Here is a 16,522-nt window from a genome sequence, read left to right as displayed (position 1 = left end):
TACTGTACTGGAATGTGTAGCATCATTTTTGGGTTTCCTTTGAACATTTATACATAGTCCTTAATGCCTGTGATTAACTGGTCCAGTTCTTTCCCATACTGATCACTCTGTCATTTAGACTTTTTTTTCCAATTTATGTTCTACTCTTTCCTGAAATACTTTTAGTTGTTCCCAATGACGTGGATTTTTCTGATTTCAACTTTTCTCAGAGGTTTTCAGCCACACCTTTATTTACTTTGTTATTAAAGCAAAATGAGTGTGCTGCTGCCTGTGTTTAATGATCATAAAAAACAAACATATAACCAGTGAGCAGGTGGATGTTGCAGCTGCTCGATATGTATTGAGATGTCATTGATGGAGAGCACTTTACTGTGTGTATTATTGCTAATGCTCACACAGAACCTACAGACCCAAAAAAGGCAGGTGGTTCTCAACATTAGCAGCATGGAGATACGATTTCATTGTACCTCAAAATATCATAATACCAACCAATAACAACCAACCTTTTTCTCCACTCTGACAGGTGATACATTTTATTTTCCAAATACACTTTAGATATGAAGCACACATTGAGAAGCTCTGCTATCTTTACAGTTTGCATCCTCATGTCGTTGCACCTACGTTGGTGTCTGTCCCTAACCCGAAGGCCATCTTTGCCTGCTTGGAAACTCCTCCAGGCCTTGGTTAACTGCCTTTCCATCTCACTGCCTGCAAGGATAACTCGAGGACAATATTGCAGTTCCAGGTCAATAATCAGACAGGAACCTTTTCTCACTGCAAAAACCAGCCAACAATTTAAGCAGCTGATTTAAAGCATCAGGGATAATTCTGTATACTAAGATCCTTTTCCCACAAATGTGCAGATTTATCAAGTTAAATATATAAAAAAAACAAAGATGTATTGTTTATATCAACATGTTTGTCTAAGAATACTACACATATGTGGTCACTTGAATTGAAGGTAGTGTTATGAAGTGATGGCAATTTTAGGAAAACAACACCATCCACACAATAAGATTGATGTTTCTGCTATTCAGAAGTTACAATGTTCAAATGGATGTGTCCACAGAGTCTCCAGATGCCATGATGAAATGATGATGCCATTAGAGGCCATCACCACAGGGGACTGGAGGTTAATGGATTGTTTAGGAGACTATATTTACTGTGCAGTACATTTTAACTGGACCTTTAGCTGCAGTTGGAATGAGTTTTCTGTTTTGATTCTGTACAATTGAATTCTCTGTGTGATGTTTTAGAGACACCCTATAAAAACTGGCCCATGTGCTGACTCTGTATCCCTTCCCTAACAGCAAACACCCACCCGGTATTGCTTTCTTTTGTTTTGTGTCAATGTTAGTTTTAATAAATTCCAACTGATTTATTATAGCCTTTGTGTGGACTCCATCCTTGTCACAGGCTGTGATCACTTTTCAAGCTGTCCAGGCTGTAAAAGGAGGTGATAGTTTATTAGCCTTTGAGGTAATCACATGTCCAGGGTGTACTCCTGCCTTTCACCTGAAGAGAGCTGAGAGATAGGCTCCAGACCCATGACCCTAAATAGGAATAAGGGGGTATAGATAATGGACAGATGGATGGATGGATGGTAATCACATCTGCAACAGGGTGCTCAACAGTACTGTAGTAAAAAATAGTAGGAAAAATTTAATTCACTTTAATACAGCTGCAACCATTTGCAGCTGTCAAAGAGATGCACACTTTAAATTAGTTTGCTTTTATAGTTACATAATAATTAATAATTACATGATCCACTATCATTTATTTACACAATTTAATTTACAAAGTGAACGACATAGAGCAGGGGGAGCCTTGTGTTTCATCCCTTTGCTCTGGGAGGTATCCAGTTCAGGTACTATTCACATAATCTACCTTATACTTTCATGTAACCAGAACAAAAGGTGTAGGATGAGTTCATGTTAGCTCCTGTCCAAGAAATGCTCATTTTACATCCATGGAGCCATCACAGAGATCTCCTTCTGTACCTGCTGAAAAATGAAAAAGTATTAACAAAACATAACATCTAGTCATAAATAAATAAAACACTGACATTTAAACTGAAGCATAACATCCTCTGTAGGATGACTGCAGACATGGAATCATCCGCTCACAGGTACATCCAGACTATATTTCTTTAGAAACCAAGGCTAGCAGCTCGTTACCTTGTTTAGCTCAGGAAAAAGTTCTTGAATGGTGATGTCCAATAGCACATACGTCAGCTGAGAATAGAAAAAAGTAGGAAGAGAAAAAGCATTACAGCCAGTGACCATTAAGTAAATATGAATTAAAAAAAATTAAAAATATGTAAATATTGAAATGGGGGGGGGGGGGGGGGTATACTTTTTACAGCAATGTGGCACAAACATGCTTAGAAAATGAGGAATGTGTTCTATGTGCAATCTGTGTGTGTGAATGTATTTGAGCATCAGTGTCCTTGTACCTGTTTGTTGAGAATTGGCTGTTGCAGTCCATCGAAGAGGAAACGCACTCCTTCATACTTGGCTTCTTCTCCAATACATTTTGTCAGAAGGTCTAAAGATAAATGGCTTATAAATTTCCAGCCAACACATAAAATTGGCCACTTTCTTTTATGTGTGTACATTTGTCTTGTAAGTTGAAATGTCACTGGTGTTTAGTGGTCGGGGTTAGTACCTGGAATATAGCTCATCATCTCTTCAAAAGTCTTCTTCGCTCTCCTCTGTTTATCATGGGCCGAGCGGGTTGGGCTGCTCTCACAAAAAACTGTGTCTAGGAAAGCCAAGAACATTCACAGCTCATTTAATAGCACTGTTAAATGAAATCATTCAGCACTCAAAGAGTTTTCAAAAGTTACATGATAAGATACCACTTGTGTTATGTGCTAAGATGGAGCTGATTAGCTACTGTAAAAACCAGACACAGACACAATGTGATTTCATAATAAACCAGCATGTGTAATAAAAAGTTCTTAACTGCAGTGTACCTCTAAGCAGGGTGATAAGTGAGACTAGTCGGTGCTCCTGGACCACCTGGTTCAGTTTTTGCTGAAGGTAGTAATCTGTGTAGGCCTCCAGTGTATTCTTAAACAGGATCCTGCCACCCATTAGCAGGTGGTGCAGCCAGTCAGGGATGTGGAATACAACCCGGCCTGAAATCCACAAAGAAGAGAGAATGGTTGACGCAATAATGAGCTCTGTATAATATTAGCAATCCACTGGCTTGTGTAAGATCGCCTAAATCAAAAACATCCATTCTCAACTTTAAATACATTAGATGCCTACAATAACCAACTGAATGTATTAAATAATAAACAGGGCATGATGGACAGATTACAGTAAACAAAATCTACTTACCCACATACATTAAGTAGTCATACAACCCTTCAACAGTGATCATTTCCATGAAGTAGTTCTGATTGTGTCGCTTCTCTGTCATCTCTGATCGGTTGGCGTTGTTTTTGAAGAGGTCATTGAAGAGCTAAAGGAGAAGGATGTTGATCAGTATTAATAATAGATCACATTTAAGACCATAAGACTCTGCTCTGACATTTTGTCAACTGTTTCTGTTCTAAAGGAACTGACAGAGCTCTACTGAAGTAAAAATGAGACTTCATTATTTTAAAAAAAGTTGTATGACAAGCGGTTAATTGCACTCATCTCTGCAATTTGAGGCAATGACACATTATTATAAGATTTGTTCTAGTACTTCAGTTAAATTGACCTTTATATTTAATAAGCTGAAAATTGTGTCAGACTGATTAAGAGTTGTGAAACATTTCATAAATTCACTAATTCCGCCTCTGGCAAGTCTTCAGGTTATGTGCTCAAAGCCTTTTTCAGCCAAAGGTTTGCTGTAAATACATAAACACTGACAAGACCACACAACGGAAATAAGACAGAAAACACTGTGTGCATTAAGCTTGAGTTGCAAGATGTCCAAAACACAGATATTAGGTTTCCTTTTAATTGTCTTTAGTCTAGTTCACTTTTAATGTTTTTAAGACAGATGGAGCACCTGAATACAGCTCAAAACAACTAAAAACTGACATTATCATCACAACACAGACAAAATATGTCTAACCACATCTTCTGTTGAACTATCTCTAAAACCTTTAATAATAAAACTTAACAATTAAATGAAATGTGAACATTAAGACAAACTCAAACTGTGCTCACATGGTACAGACAGCAGGACAGTATGAAACTGAGAGAAAGCTATAAAATTTGATTTCCCAACCTTTTTATCATTTTCCGAGGTGGGGCTCAGAATAGTGAGTTCAGGGCGGCTGGGTTTGGGCTTGGGAGATTCACAGGAGTTGAAGAAGGACTGGATAAAAGGCTCTAGGTGCTGCCCTTTCTGACAGAAACAACACAGTAGACAATCTTTATAACTTACAATGAAAGTATTAATTCTCATATAAATTTGTTTGTCATAAAAAATGTTATTTGTTGTCAGTACTTCTTGTCAACACAAAATTGACTGCTTAAATGTGACGTGAAATTTGTATTATGTAGAGAGATGGGAGACACAGACCACTCGAGACATGTTTCTTACCTCTTTTATCAGTTTGCTGGGAACTGACTTAATGATTTTCCCTGTGAAACATAAATACTTTATCTTAGTGATATATGGTCCTATCACATTTTGTTTCTGTCCAAAACTAAAATATCTTTTCACTGTAACCCAAAGTCAGGCTGATTAAGTATTTTCACTGTTTGAACTGCTCTGCTGTTCGAGCTTAATACATCACACTTGTCCTAAACACACTGCATACATCCTGTTCAGCCAGAATCTGTCTCATACTGTACCCAGGTTTACGTCAGGTAACATCTTGTCCAGGAACTGAGACTCCATACTATGAGGGGACAGGAAGTCAGCCAGGAGCTGACTGTTGCTCAGCTCTGGGTGCTGCAGAAGTTTCTGCATAGAAACCACATGAATAAATAATATTGTAAGTTGTGTTTTTCAGAGAACCTTAAATCAAAGCAGTGGCTCTGAAATATATTTGAGATTAGAAGCTAAGCTGAGTAAAAGTATGATTATGTTTTATAGCAGTGTACATTATTGTTGACCATATTCCACATCTTAGGTTTTTAAATTATTTCCAGCCTGCAAAGGAGACTTTTTTGTCCATAAACTGTATCATGGGCTTTAAATCTGCAGAGGTCTGAAACTTATTTTGTGTTGATGGCTATGATTTTGGAATGACGCTCTTCAACCATGGACCATTTAAAATTCTTCTTTTGGAGGTCCTTTTAAAGACGCTCCACTTCTGACATGTCTAGGATTTGCGTGTTAGCTGCTGAAAACACCCTGAATTCATGAGCAATGTTGTTGAGGAATAAATCTCAGAAGAGAAACCACCTGTCAGTGTGAAAAGATGTAAATTTGGTCATTATTCTACTTTAACCACAGCATTGGTCTGCACTGTTAAAACGAATCTTAAAGGTGAACCCTGATTGCAACTTTAGAGTCCAAACTACATCATTTTGTCATTTCCTCCATGTTTCAAAAAACTATGCCTGCACTCACAACAGCCAATTGAGAGACAAGTGTTTTGTTTTTTTTTTAACCAATTTAGAACAGTGATCAAACCTGTCTATGGTCTTGACATATAGTACTCTTTACAATTGTTCTTCACAATTTCAAACACATTCAATCACTTTTCAAAAGGTTATTTTCTGAAAATGGGCATGGAGAGTTCCTGTCAGGACACTGGAACAAACACTAAAAAATTGAGACTGTTTCAATTTAATCTTGATGTCTGGTCACTCGGGTGCTGTCTGTTCAGCCAGGTGCACCAAGCGTAAAGATTTATATTTGGAGCAATGTGAATGTTTGTGAGTGTGCACCTATGTGTGTGTGAGCTGAGCAGGCCTGAGAAAAAGTGGCATCAGAAAAAACTACAGAAGTTAATCTGTTCTTAACCGGCACAGGTACTTTATTATTCCAGTCACCAAGTAATGGCAAAATGTCAAATAAATATCTGGGTTAGGGTTTCAACGCAATGAATTTTAGTGTACAATAACCACTGATTTATTTTCCATCCTATTCTACAAAGGAAATGCTGTTAGGTGGGAAATTGACACATGTTCAAATATGACTTCACATTTGCTTGACAATTAATGGCCCCACTATTATCACAGAGATTGCAGTCACTGTTGTTTAAATAATCTTCATCTGTCTGCACAGAAACATTATATAATCAGAGTTGTCTTCTTAAATGTTGGCTTTTATCTGGACCCATATCTTTCTCTAATAGCTTTTAGAACCAAAGACCTAAGCGTCCTCTCAGACATCTACCTGAAGGTACTCCTGGAACTCCTCCCGCTTCGATGTGAGGAACTCATAATTCTTGGGACCAATGATTCTCTTAGAAGGCAACTGTGCATCTGGAAATGAGCCTGCAGGGGGTGTAACATTTTAGACTTTTACTGAACAGAATAAATCTTCCTCCAGTCATTCAATGATTACGCTTGCTTGACAATCTTAATATTCAATTGGATGTAATGTTCTGTGAATTCTCTGAAATCCATACTTCCATTTTGGTGGTATATTTATAAAAAGAAGAACAGTACACAGGAAATTTAAGGCAAACTCAGGCAACAACAGGAAGATAACATACCATGAAACTCAGTGAGCTTTGATTCGAGTACATAGAACTCCAGATATCTTCTGTACACAGACCAGTGCTCAGTCTCATGTCCCACTGCAGATGAACACAAACAGAGAAAACAGCTCATGAGACCAATAAGCTAGATCTTATCTCATTTGACAGCTCCAAGTGCAATATTAGAAGTGTTTGAAAAGAGCTGAATTTCAGCCCATATTTCATGGTCTCTGGAAGCTGCAGGCACAAAACACAGACCAATTTATTAGTCTATGATTATTCTTAACGACCAAGAACCCTAAAACAGGTGGATGGAAAATGATATAACACTGCTTTTCTTTTCACAGGTTTTTCTGGAGTGGTCACTTTCTTCTTTTTGGGAGACACTCTCACTACATTTGTGAGAAATATCTTAATTTGGTCATGAAAGAAACTGACATTGGCACTAGCCCAATTTAATCTTGATGTCTGGTCATTCCAGTGCTGCTCATTCAGCACTGTGTGTGTTTGTGAGTGTGAGAGTGTACCTTTGGGCCTAAGGAAAAATGGAATTAATAAAGGATTTGATGATTTTTGTAAAGCTTGTCTTAGATTATCAATGTGTGCTGCACTAGCTAAAACTAAAAAGTTACACAGTCTACGTACGGCAACCTGGAAGCATAGTGATACAAAAAGATAAATCTGTCTGAGGGAGTACAACAGTACTGACAGTAATACCTCACATTATTGCTGAAATTCTTACTACAAATTAGAAGCAGAAAAGGATGCTATGGCTCACTCTTGACACTTTTTATAGCAAACCAAACCAAACTGACCTCTCTCAGGCCACGCAGAAGAACAGGTCCTTTCAGGCTCACCTGCCTTCCTGTCATTGCGCTCTACATCGATACAGAACACAGGAATCCTCTCCCGCTTCACGTCATCATCGTAGAAATCAATGTAAGGGATGGTGATGTCCCAGGCTGAGAGGTTTCGAGGGGTGCTGGGAGTGGAAGCTGCCTCCAAGGGGGAGTCATCTTCGAGCACCATCATAGCTTCCTCCACCTTTAATGGAAGGAAGGGTTAAGGTCAAGAAGAGTAAGTCCACAATAACCTCAGAAAAAAATGTCATGGTCAAAATTTCTATTATTAAGGTGCAAAACAGGTAAATATGGTGAAAAAAATAACCACAACTTAATTTGGTGTACAATTTCAAGATCGCTGCTTGCTTGAGAGCTGTCTTTAATTGTTGTATTTATTTTATTCTTTGACTTCAACTACAATCTACGTATGTTCATCTGACTCACCTGCATGTTTTCAGTTTGGCTGAGACTAATCCCCAGAGGCTGTTTTGCCAAACCAACTACGAATAACTGATCACTATATCTCTATATGGTTAATTTTTCTTTACACAGTATCTGTAACATAAACAAGCATTTTGTGCACAGTAAAAGTCACGTAGTCAAAGCTGTAGTAACAAATCACTTTAATTTCTCTCAAGCAAATGTTTAGCCATTTTCATTGCCTTTCAGTTTTGTTATGTGTTTCCACAGGGAAATAAAAGCTCCTGTACTAAACAGGAACATATTGTTCAAAACCTAATTAATTTGCCATTTGATCTAATTGTACATCTAAAAAAATGACTTTATTATTGAACTGAACATAACAACATAAATCTTCAAAGGGGCCTCAGACATGTGGATATAGCCGTATGTATTTGATTCTATCTAAACAGTGTGAAAGAAGTCTTTTTTCAAACTCGGCAACAAAGGTAATAAAATTTAGAAATCTACTGGGAACATTAAAGTTCACCTGGTTTGTCACAACAGCTTTCTCTAATTATGTAAATGTGTTGGGAATCCAAACAGCAGTGATGAAAGATTAAAATCTCTATTATCACTAGAAAGGAAAACTCTGGGGTTCAAACATAGGAGACAGATTTGATCATCTGTGTGGCTTTCTTTTCTTTACTCACCAACGCCCCCAGGTGGAAATTACTGCAGTAGTGAAATTGAGTGTTTAGTTTGAATATTTAAAAAAAAAAAAAAGAACATTTGTTTTTTTTGGTAAATTAGTAGAGGATTAATTTAAAATGTAAATTAATGAAGCCAAATCAGGCTCTTTGGTTTGTGTTTTATTTAGCACATGTAATAGACACCAGTTTGATTAACACACATGGCATCATTTAATACATGTTATACCATTACAGGAATCTATCATCCTGTGAGCATTATAACAAACACTTTAAATCATCTAAGAGTGCTTGGATTATTTTTACATCATCATTACCATATCGTCCTCTCCTTCCACAAGCCCATAGGATGGCAGCATGGCTCCCTCCATGGTTGTGCTCTTGAACACTCCTTTTATCTTACTACCAATGCGGCTGATCCCAAAGGACTCACCCCTCTTAGACGTGTTCCTGCAGGCCAAACAGGTAAGTGATTAGACAATGTGTCACGGAGAAGATGCGCATGGCCTCAAAAAAGCACATGCAGCTTAAGAAAAATGATACAAAAAGTTCCATAGAGGAGAGGAGGGGAAGGAGCACAGCATTGCATCGGTATCATGACTGTACAGGGGAGGAAAAAGCTAAGGTAGCCAAACCCAAAGCCAAAATGTCACTTCACAGCCATCTCACAATGAAATGCCTGGGTTGTTGGTTAAGAGCTGCACGACCAAAAGCATACACAGCACACATGTAGTGAGCAGTGATTTCATGAACAGATGTTTAGTTTCAAGGAGATGACGAACATTACTGATCACAAAAATGCTGTATACGTTAACAATAGAAAAGACGCAAACATCACAGGTGCTCTATGTCAGTACCTGTTAGATTAAGTGAAATAAAAATCACCATATGCCCAATGGTGAGATACCTAATATGCAAGAAGCTGAACATTGAAAAGTCACTGCATTGAAAACAACAAGGAGTCTTTTGTATAGAAAACACAGAGTTTGAGAGAAAGGACACATGATAAATAAAAACAAGATCCCATGCATCTGTCCCACCATGCAGGCATCTGGCTGGGACAGGGGTCACGTCAGGGAAGTTGACAACTTGACATCACACTGAGCGGCCTGTGACACATGGATGGACCCTGACTTACTTGGGTGATGAGTGGCGGTGGGATAGAGAGCCATATGGGAGAGTTGTGAACGTGGACTGGGCATGTAGGGAGGTAAAAGATGCAGGTGAAGAGCTGCCAGAGGCGGTGAACAGTGAGGATGGGGACTCAGGGCTCCAGTCCCAGGAACTATAAGCAGAACAGGATCACGTCCCCATGGGCAAGAGGAGGAATAGGGCCGTAGATCATACCAGGGCAGGCAGTATGGTGGTTACAGAATCAGAGTGGACATACAGTCACAGACACAACACGGTGGTGGCAATACATAGATGGAATAACGGGCAGACGGACGGGCAGACTGGAGAGGGGTTTACTGAATCACAGACATGGGGGTTTAGGCTCATTAGCTGGTCAGTGTTTACGCATGGAGTGCCAGTGAAAGCGATTTTCTATTCTCTCATTTGTCTCCTTTAAGTAGCAGAATTGATTCTGCTTCATGACAAGATTACTTTAATAACCAAACGAAAAATATGAAGTACACTAGTCAACATCTTTCTGTCTTCCCCAGATACTTCCGTTATTAGCAAACCTAAGTTTGCTAAAAAAAACAAAAAAAAACATGAAAACTAAAGCCTACAGTTCACCTTCCAAAAGTTTTTACATCGTATGCGTTCAGCAGCATGACTTTTGATTAGCTTAATTAACATATGATTAATGATGACTTGTGCTATGATTATCATGATGGGCTGATTAAGGTCACTTTTCTCAATCTTCTCTCATTTGCATTTTGCACAAGCACCAAATAAAACATGTTGGATATTTGGGGTAATATTAGATTAGCAATAAAAAGTACTCATTGCAACTAGTTTTCATTGAACTGAAGCCCCATTCACAGGTTATTCAAGGGAACAGTGAATGTGTTAGAAAGGCTGTACTTGTTCCTCTGCAATCCAGTCAGACAAGAATGAAATGTCTTTTGTATTTTGCGTGCAGCAGTACTGCTCAGCCAGCCACTGTTCTGATCAGCACACTATTGCCTTATACTCACCGGATGTCATCCAAACTGAGGCTATTTCTGGAACAATATGCACAAGGAGTTAGTGGCAGGGCCTGGTGGCCACATACACACTGCACCCCATGGTAGTAAACATGATATGCAATTGCTGGAAACAAGTCAACTGACGTCTAGTTTGTGTTTAATTATATTGCAAAACAAAAAAAATATCTTATTGGTATTTTACTGCTTATTTTTGATGGTTTTAAGACAGAATTTCAAGTGAATTCATGATTATATTTGATGCAGCTGGCTACCACTGCTACTAAACACAATTGGAATAAAATAACTGAAACAGGAACATATGTTCAAATAAAATGTAATCAGTAAAGCGTTTTGTGTTGTACTTCCTTTCTGTAACTAACCACAGTATTAAAGTCACCTGGGTCTCCCATCAAACACTAACTGACAAATCAACGTACTGGTAAACATTATGGTCAAGCCTTTCATTTTTCTATACACAAACAAAAATGACAAAATCTACCTGCTCATCTTAGAATTCCTCGCAGGAGATTCAGCCCCTCTCAGAAGCTGGCGAAAGTACTAGACAATGACATGGAGAGATGAAATGAATATGCAGTTCAGGTCAATCAAACACTGCATATGCATCATATATAAGCATCATTAAAAACATGCTACTGTATGTGATTAGTAACCTGTTCATACTTTATTCTAAAATCATCACTGTACTGTTTATTTTGGAGCATGAACAGGGAAGGGAAAAAAATTAATCTCATTAATTTCCAAACAGCACTGGTCTACGTGGCTGTATTCGGTGAAACAACCCATAACATTTGGCTTGGCTGCTTGGCTTAATAGAAGTCTCAGCTCATTGGCCAGTTGTGCATCTGCTATTGATGGTAAAAAAAAATGCTAAAATAAAAACTGATGCAATGCAGATATGAATGTGGTAATTAATAAATTAAGTTGAGCCTCAGGTAGATGTTGACCCGCTTGCAGGGTGGCATTGAGTTGAATGTTTTTTTGTTTTTTTTGTTGTATAAAAACTAACCTCATCACTGTGGCAAAACATGGGGGTGAAAACATTTTCCAAGAGGGACAGGACGTGCTCATAGGCTTCAAATAAACACCTCATGGTCTGCAGTTTCACAACCTCTGCATATGGACCCTCAGCAACTGGGGGTTAGAAAAACCGCATATACATACTTGTCAAGCTCTGACCAGTAAATAATTATATTTGTTTGTGGACAAACTTTAAATTTTAGTAATTTCTGTGACATACTGTTGCGTATTTCTTCCACTATGAAGGGGTCAAATTGGATCTTGTCAACGCTCTCGTCCAAACAGTAGGTCTCATAGATCTTCTTTACCTCCTCATGAAGCATCATCTTCTCTGAGTCAGACAGCTCTGGGCACAGTATCCTATCGTTGAATTCCTCTGAGACATTAACAAAGTCAGACATATCATTCTCACAGAACACGTAAATGTAAAATCAATAAGTTTCACGATTACAGTCAATATTCAGTGAGATTTGGTCTAGACTGAGAGGCTGAAAGGTGATACAAGGGCAAGTGTGGGTTGCTTCTAAATTTTAGATGGTGTTGATCCTAGTGGTGGCAGGGCTTGATGTTAGCAGTCTAGTGACTTTAATTAGTGCACATACTTAGACTGACTGATAGCAGGATTACTCCAACTCCTGAAAACATTTGATAGGACTGGGAAAGGTTTACCGACTGCAAGGCAGAACTGAAGCACATGGACAGCCCCCTCTTGTTTCAGGAAGTTCATGAAACGGAAAAGAAGGTCTTGCTGTTCTCTGATTTCCTTCAATTCCAGCTTCAGAACCTGATCGGGTAGATAGAGCAATAGGGATATTGAGATCAAAAATCCCAGGTTACAACAACAGTGCTCTTTGAATAGTTTCTTGATATGTTCATTTAACTAATTCTTAGACAATGAGATCTGGTATATAAACAGTTGAGTTGTGATTACAGTATGTATGAAACATTATTACATTTGGTAGCTTGTTTGGGGGATTCAGGTGGCCTAGGAAAACTTGATTTGATCAGAGGTTGTATACCATTCAAAACATCTGAGTTGCAATAGTACGCAATCCTGAATCAGAAGAAGCACTTACAGAAGGCTTTTTGTTGCGAGTGTCAGAGTACTTCTGCAGGAAAGGAACCAGAGTTGAGGTTGGTTCTGTAGCTTCTTCAGGCTGAAGCAACATAAGTAGATAGAAAATATATTGAATTCACCAGTAAATGACATACACTCTAGAGAAATATGTTTAAATTCACAGAATGTAAACAGAACAGATCAGTACACTGATCAACATATACTTACTGGGGAGTTGTCGATGAATATTAATATTAAATGATTCACTGTGTCCTAAAATTTAAAAAAAACAGCAAAGAGAAATTTCACAAAAATTTAGCACAACACTGTACGTACTAAAAACGGTGAAAAAAATTGTTCGAATTGTTTTCCATTTGCATGCTTGTGGTACACAACCTTAATTGACATGATCACTAAACACCATTCTAACAGTTTTCATTGTCAGCCCTTTCATGTGTCTACACTCACAGGATCAGCCAAGTAGTCCATTGAAGGAAGGAAGACAGAACCAGCCAAGACTTCTCTTATCAGGAGAGTAAGAGATCTGAGAGGGGTGAAGAGATACAGCAGTCGGAAATAAGAAAGTAAAAAGGAAAGCAAGATCCTCATCTGCGTTTGAATAGTGTCAGTTATGCCAGGCTTTGTCCCTGCAGAACAATAAGTGCGCTGATGCTGTGATGTAAATCACTTATGGAGGCAATGCACTGTGCACTGAGTTACCTGCAGTCTGTAGCCTTGGGGGGCAGGATGTAGGGGAAGAGCATCTCAGTCAGCTTCCTGAGGTAGAGAAGCTCATCCCTGCGACTGCGGAGAGCCACATGGAGATCAGGGCCATATTCCTCTAGGGCAGCTTGCTGAAGACACTCTGTGTTTTTTACTACACAGGAGAGTACAGTGAGTTTGCTGTTTGCTTTTTTTTTTTTTTTTATTGGTAAACAAGGAAATGATTGGTGTAATGTATCTGTTGTACCCTTCTGCCTTGCTTTGCTTATTATTTCAATGTGCTTCATGGAAACTTTTAGAAGCTTTTGCGTGATGAGGGATGCCACATTCACCTCAGAGAGAGAAAAACAATAATTTACAGTAATTCATGAGTCAAACAGCTACCCAATATTTTAACTCCATACCAAGTCTAATTTGTCACCTTCTGGGTTCGACGGACCAACACAGCTGCAAAGAAACGCAACGTCACCCTCAGCTCATCAACAAATGCCTCATCATCTGTGATGTCCCTGAAAAGAAACACTGTACAATCACATCTCTCATCTAACACATTGTATTACAGCATGTACAAAATAGAAAAATACTTACCTATACCAAGGATACACAAAATTTTCCAGAACAAGCTCGAGAATCTTGAAATAGCAGAACGGAATTATGAGATAATTTGTTCAATTTCATTTCATAAGAATTTCAAAGATATTTAAACCATGTGCATGTGTTACCTCTGAAAGAGAAGCATCCACCTTAGATGGAACTTTAAGGTCTAACCATGGCTGATAGTTTTCCAGTAAGAGAGTTGGTCTGTTAAAGTGAAAAAACAAAAATAACATAGACAAAAGTGCAATAATCCTATCTGACCAGTAGAGGACAATGTAAACTCTTCCATAACTTGAAAACAACACCCTATTGCTGAGTACACTGAGTACATGTTGACATACCAAATGCAAAATGATTCAAGAAAAATGATGAAAAAATTTTCTCTTAAATTTTTTTGCTAGTTTACTGTACTACTATGTTTTATAATAATTACTTTGTCTTATATTTACTGTCTTTAAAGCCAGAATATACAGAAACAAGGTAATATAGTTGCATTATATCCAAGTGTGAGCATATAACATCTGTTCAGTGTGTCTAACTACAGCTAATCATAATGTCACAAAAAACAGATTCCTTCTCTACTACTGTTGCACTACACCATAACCAGGTAACTCACCTGTGCCTTTTGCATTTGATTTTTCCACAAACAGCACAGCTGTGACCCAGTGGAAACAGCTCTTGCTGGTATGACTGCAAGAGAAAGTGCAAAAATCATAGGAAATTTTCTCCCCAATCAAAAAATATCAATTCATACATCCACTAAAAAAAAAAAAACAGCTAATAATTGATGTTGTTTCTGACATATCTGAGAGCCAGGAGACATTGAATATCACAATAATATAGTGTTTGTATGTTTTTTTATGAAAAAAAAACAAATAATCTTTGATATATTAAATAAAAGCATCAAAAGACAAACCAAAAATTAATTAAATGAATTATGATCAAGGTACAGAGTAACAAAGATAGTACAATTGTGTTACTGTGAACGTACCTTGGTCTTGGGTTTGATGGAGACTAAGATGTTGGGCAGCAAAGACTCAGGCCCCAAAGAGCAGTAGAAAGTGACGACACCCGCCAGGAATGACCAAAACACCATTATAATGTGAATATATCTGTCAAAACATTACACATGCACTGAATAAAACATTACAGCACTCTTCAGGACCATTGATAAAGTAGTTTCTCTGCTCTTTTCTGTATGTACCTGTTCAAAAGCAAAGTGGACAGAAGCAGGACCAGTAGCAGAAAACAGAAGACAGGGTATTGTCGGCCCAACTCTCTGAGCCGGTCCAGCTTTATCCTGCGTGTTATTTTCTGTAGATGAGCCCTGATGCATCCCATCTTCGCCTGTGCATGTGTAGCTTAACGTTACCGCATGTTACTGTGGAATAAAGAAAGCATTAAGATTGTCTAAATGTGCACAGGAAGCATGAAGCTACGACACATTAACGTCAATGGGCAATTCTGTGCTTCTTATTTATGCACCGAGCAGTTTGCAGTAATTTCCCCAGCACTTACTGTAAGGACACGGTGGACGTCATGGGCTATTTTCACTGTAGTCCAGCAGCGACATCATGAATTTGCAGAATAAACACACCGGCTGTGTGTTTGTGGGATCAGCGTAGGATAGACGAGGTGCAGCATACAGCTGTAAAGGCCACGGCAGGATTAGAGGTTGTTACACATCATCTGTGCAGTGTTTGGCTAAAAGCTGCGTGTTTGGCTAAGAGCTAACGTTACGCTGTCCTGTCATTTCTTTCCCCCCGACGGTCAACGGTCGCTGCCTGCTCGTCGGTGGTGGAGACGCGTGATGTCACCTCCGCTGCGCTCACAGCAGCTGCTCGAAAAACACTTGTAGTTAGTTTGTAGACAAAGTGTGTCAGCCTTTCAGACAAGTAAGCTATAATACATGACGAGGTGTCCCAAATTTAGATAGGAGTGGCGCTCCTCCGCCATATTGATTTGTAATATTTTCTTCTAAAAAAAAAAAAAAAAAAGGGGAACTCGGGATGCATTAAATTACATCATATTATATTATAAACAATATAATTCTAAGGTAAGTACATGACTAAAGAATTACCGGGACACTTGGAGTACTGCAAACGGAATCTGAAAAACGTTACTAAATTGATATTCTTTACGAAGAAGTAGCTACCTTCGGGTTAACAGCCAAATGACTAACGCTAGCTAACTAGTTCCACTGTTGCCGTACACCGTCGCTATGGTAACCCACAGATTCACAGCCGTAGGGTGTTTAGTCCCAGTAGAAACTCTTGGCCGTAAGGTCAGGCATGCTAATGGTATTTATTGGTAATTACCGAATCTATCTGCAGCTGGTGTTTACAGGTTAGTAAATTAAGATTTATGGCTAAATCTGACGAGAGACTTCTTAAAATTAAGATAATAGTCTTAAATTC

At 38.5% G+C, this 16,522-nt stretch overlaps 1 protein-coding gene across 11 annotated transcripts; it reads right to left on the bottom strand.

Annotated features, from left to right (window-relative positions):
- Window positions 1-1,651: 1,651 nt before the first annotated feature.
- LOC113126982 (sorting nexin-14) lies at window positions 1,652-16,200 on the bottom strand. Of its 11 annotated transcripts, XM_026301165.1 has the most exons (32): window positions 16,186-16,200; window positions 15,624-15,942; window positions 15,310-15,486; window positions 15,097-15,217; window positions 14,722-14,795; window positions 14,231-14,309; window positions 14,097-14,140; window positions 13,930-14,017; window positions 13,756-13,840; window positions 13,506-13,662; window positions 13,254-13,329; window positions 13,014-13,058; window positions 12,805-12,885; window positions 12,398-12,512; window positions 11,949-12,104; window positions 11,718-11,842; window positions 11,190-11,248; window positions 10,700-10,726; window positions 9,694-9,840; window positions 8,873-9,005; window positions 7,420-7,648; window positions 6,620-6,703; window positions 6,298-6,398; window positions 4,803-4,914; window positions 4,549-4,589; window positions 4,231-4,350; window positions 3,348-3,471; window positions 2,978-3,142; window positions 2,668-2,763; window positions 2,456-2,547; window positions 2,178-2,234; window positions 1,652-2,003 (listed from the first exon to the last, which is right to left on the bottom strand). In XM_026301165.1, the coding sequence occupies exons 3-32, from the start codon at window positions 15,444-15,446 to the stop codon at window positions 1,962-1,964; spliced, it is 3,012 nt and encodes a 1,003-aa protein (XP_026156950.1). In that variant the 5' UTR covers window positions 15,447-15,486; window positions 15,624-15,942; window positions 16,186-16,200; the 3' UTR covers window positions 1,652-1,961. The 11 variants fall into 11 exon arrangements, with proteins under 11 accessions (XP_026156950.1, XP_026156958.1, XP_026156976.1 ...); XM_026301173.2 differs by lacking the exon at window positions 16,186-16,200 and having other exon boundaries at window positions 1,652-2,000; window positions 15,624-16,089; XM_026301191.2 differs by lacking the exon at window positions 16,186-16,200 and having other exon boundaries at window positions 7,462-7,648; window positions 15,624-16,089.
- Between the last annotated feature and the right edge of the window lie 322 nt (window positions 16,201-16,522).

Source organism: Mastacembelus armatus, chromosome 22, assembly GCF_900324485.2.
Source record: "Mastacembelus armatus chromosome 22, fMasArm1.2, whole genome shotgun sequence".
In the NCBI taxonomy this organism is placed as follows: Eukaryota; Metazoa; Chordata; class Actinopteri; order Synbranchiformes; family Mastacembelidae; genus Mastacembelus; species Mastacembelus armatus.
Note: the sequence above shows the minus strand (reverse complement) of the source record. Positions and strands in the feature narration are given on the sequence as shown.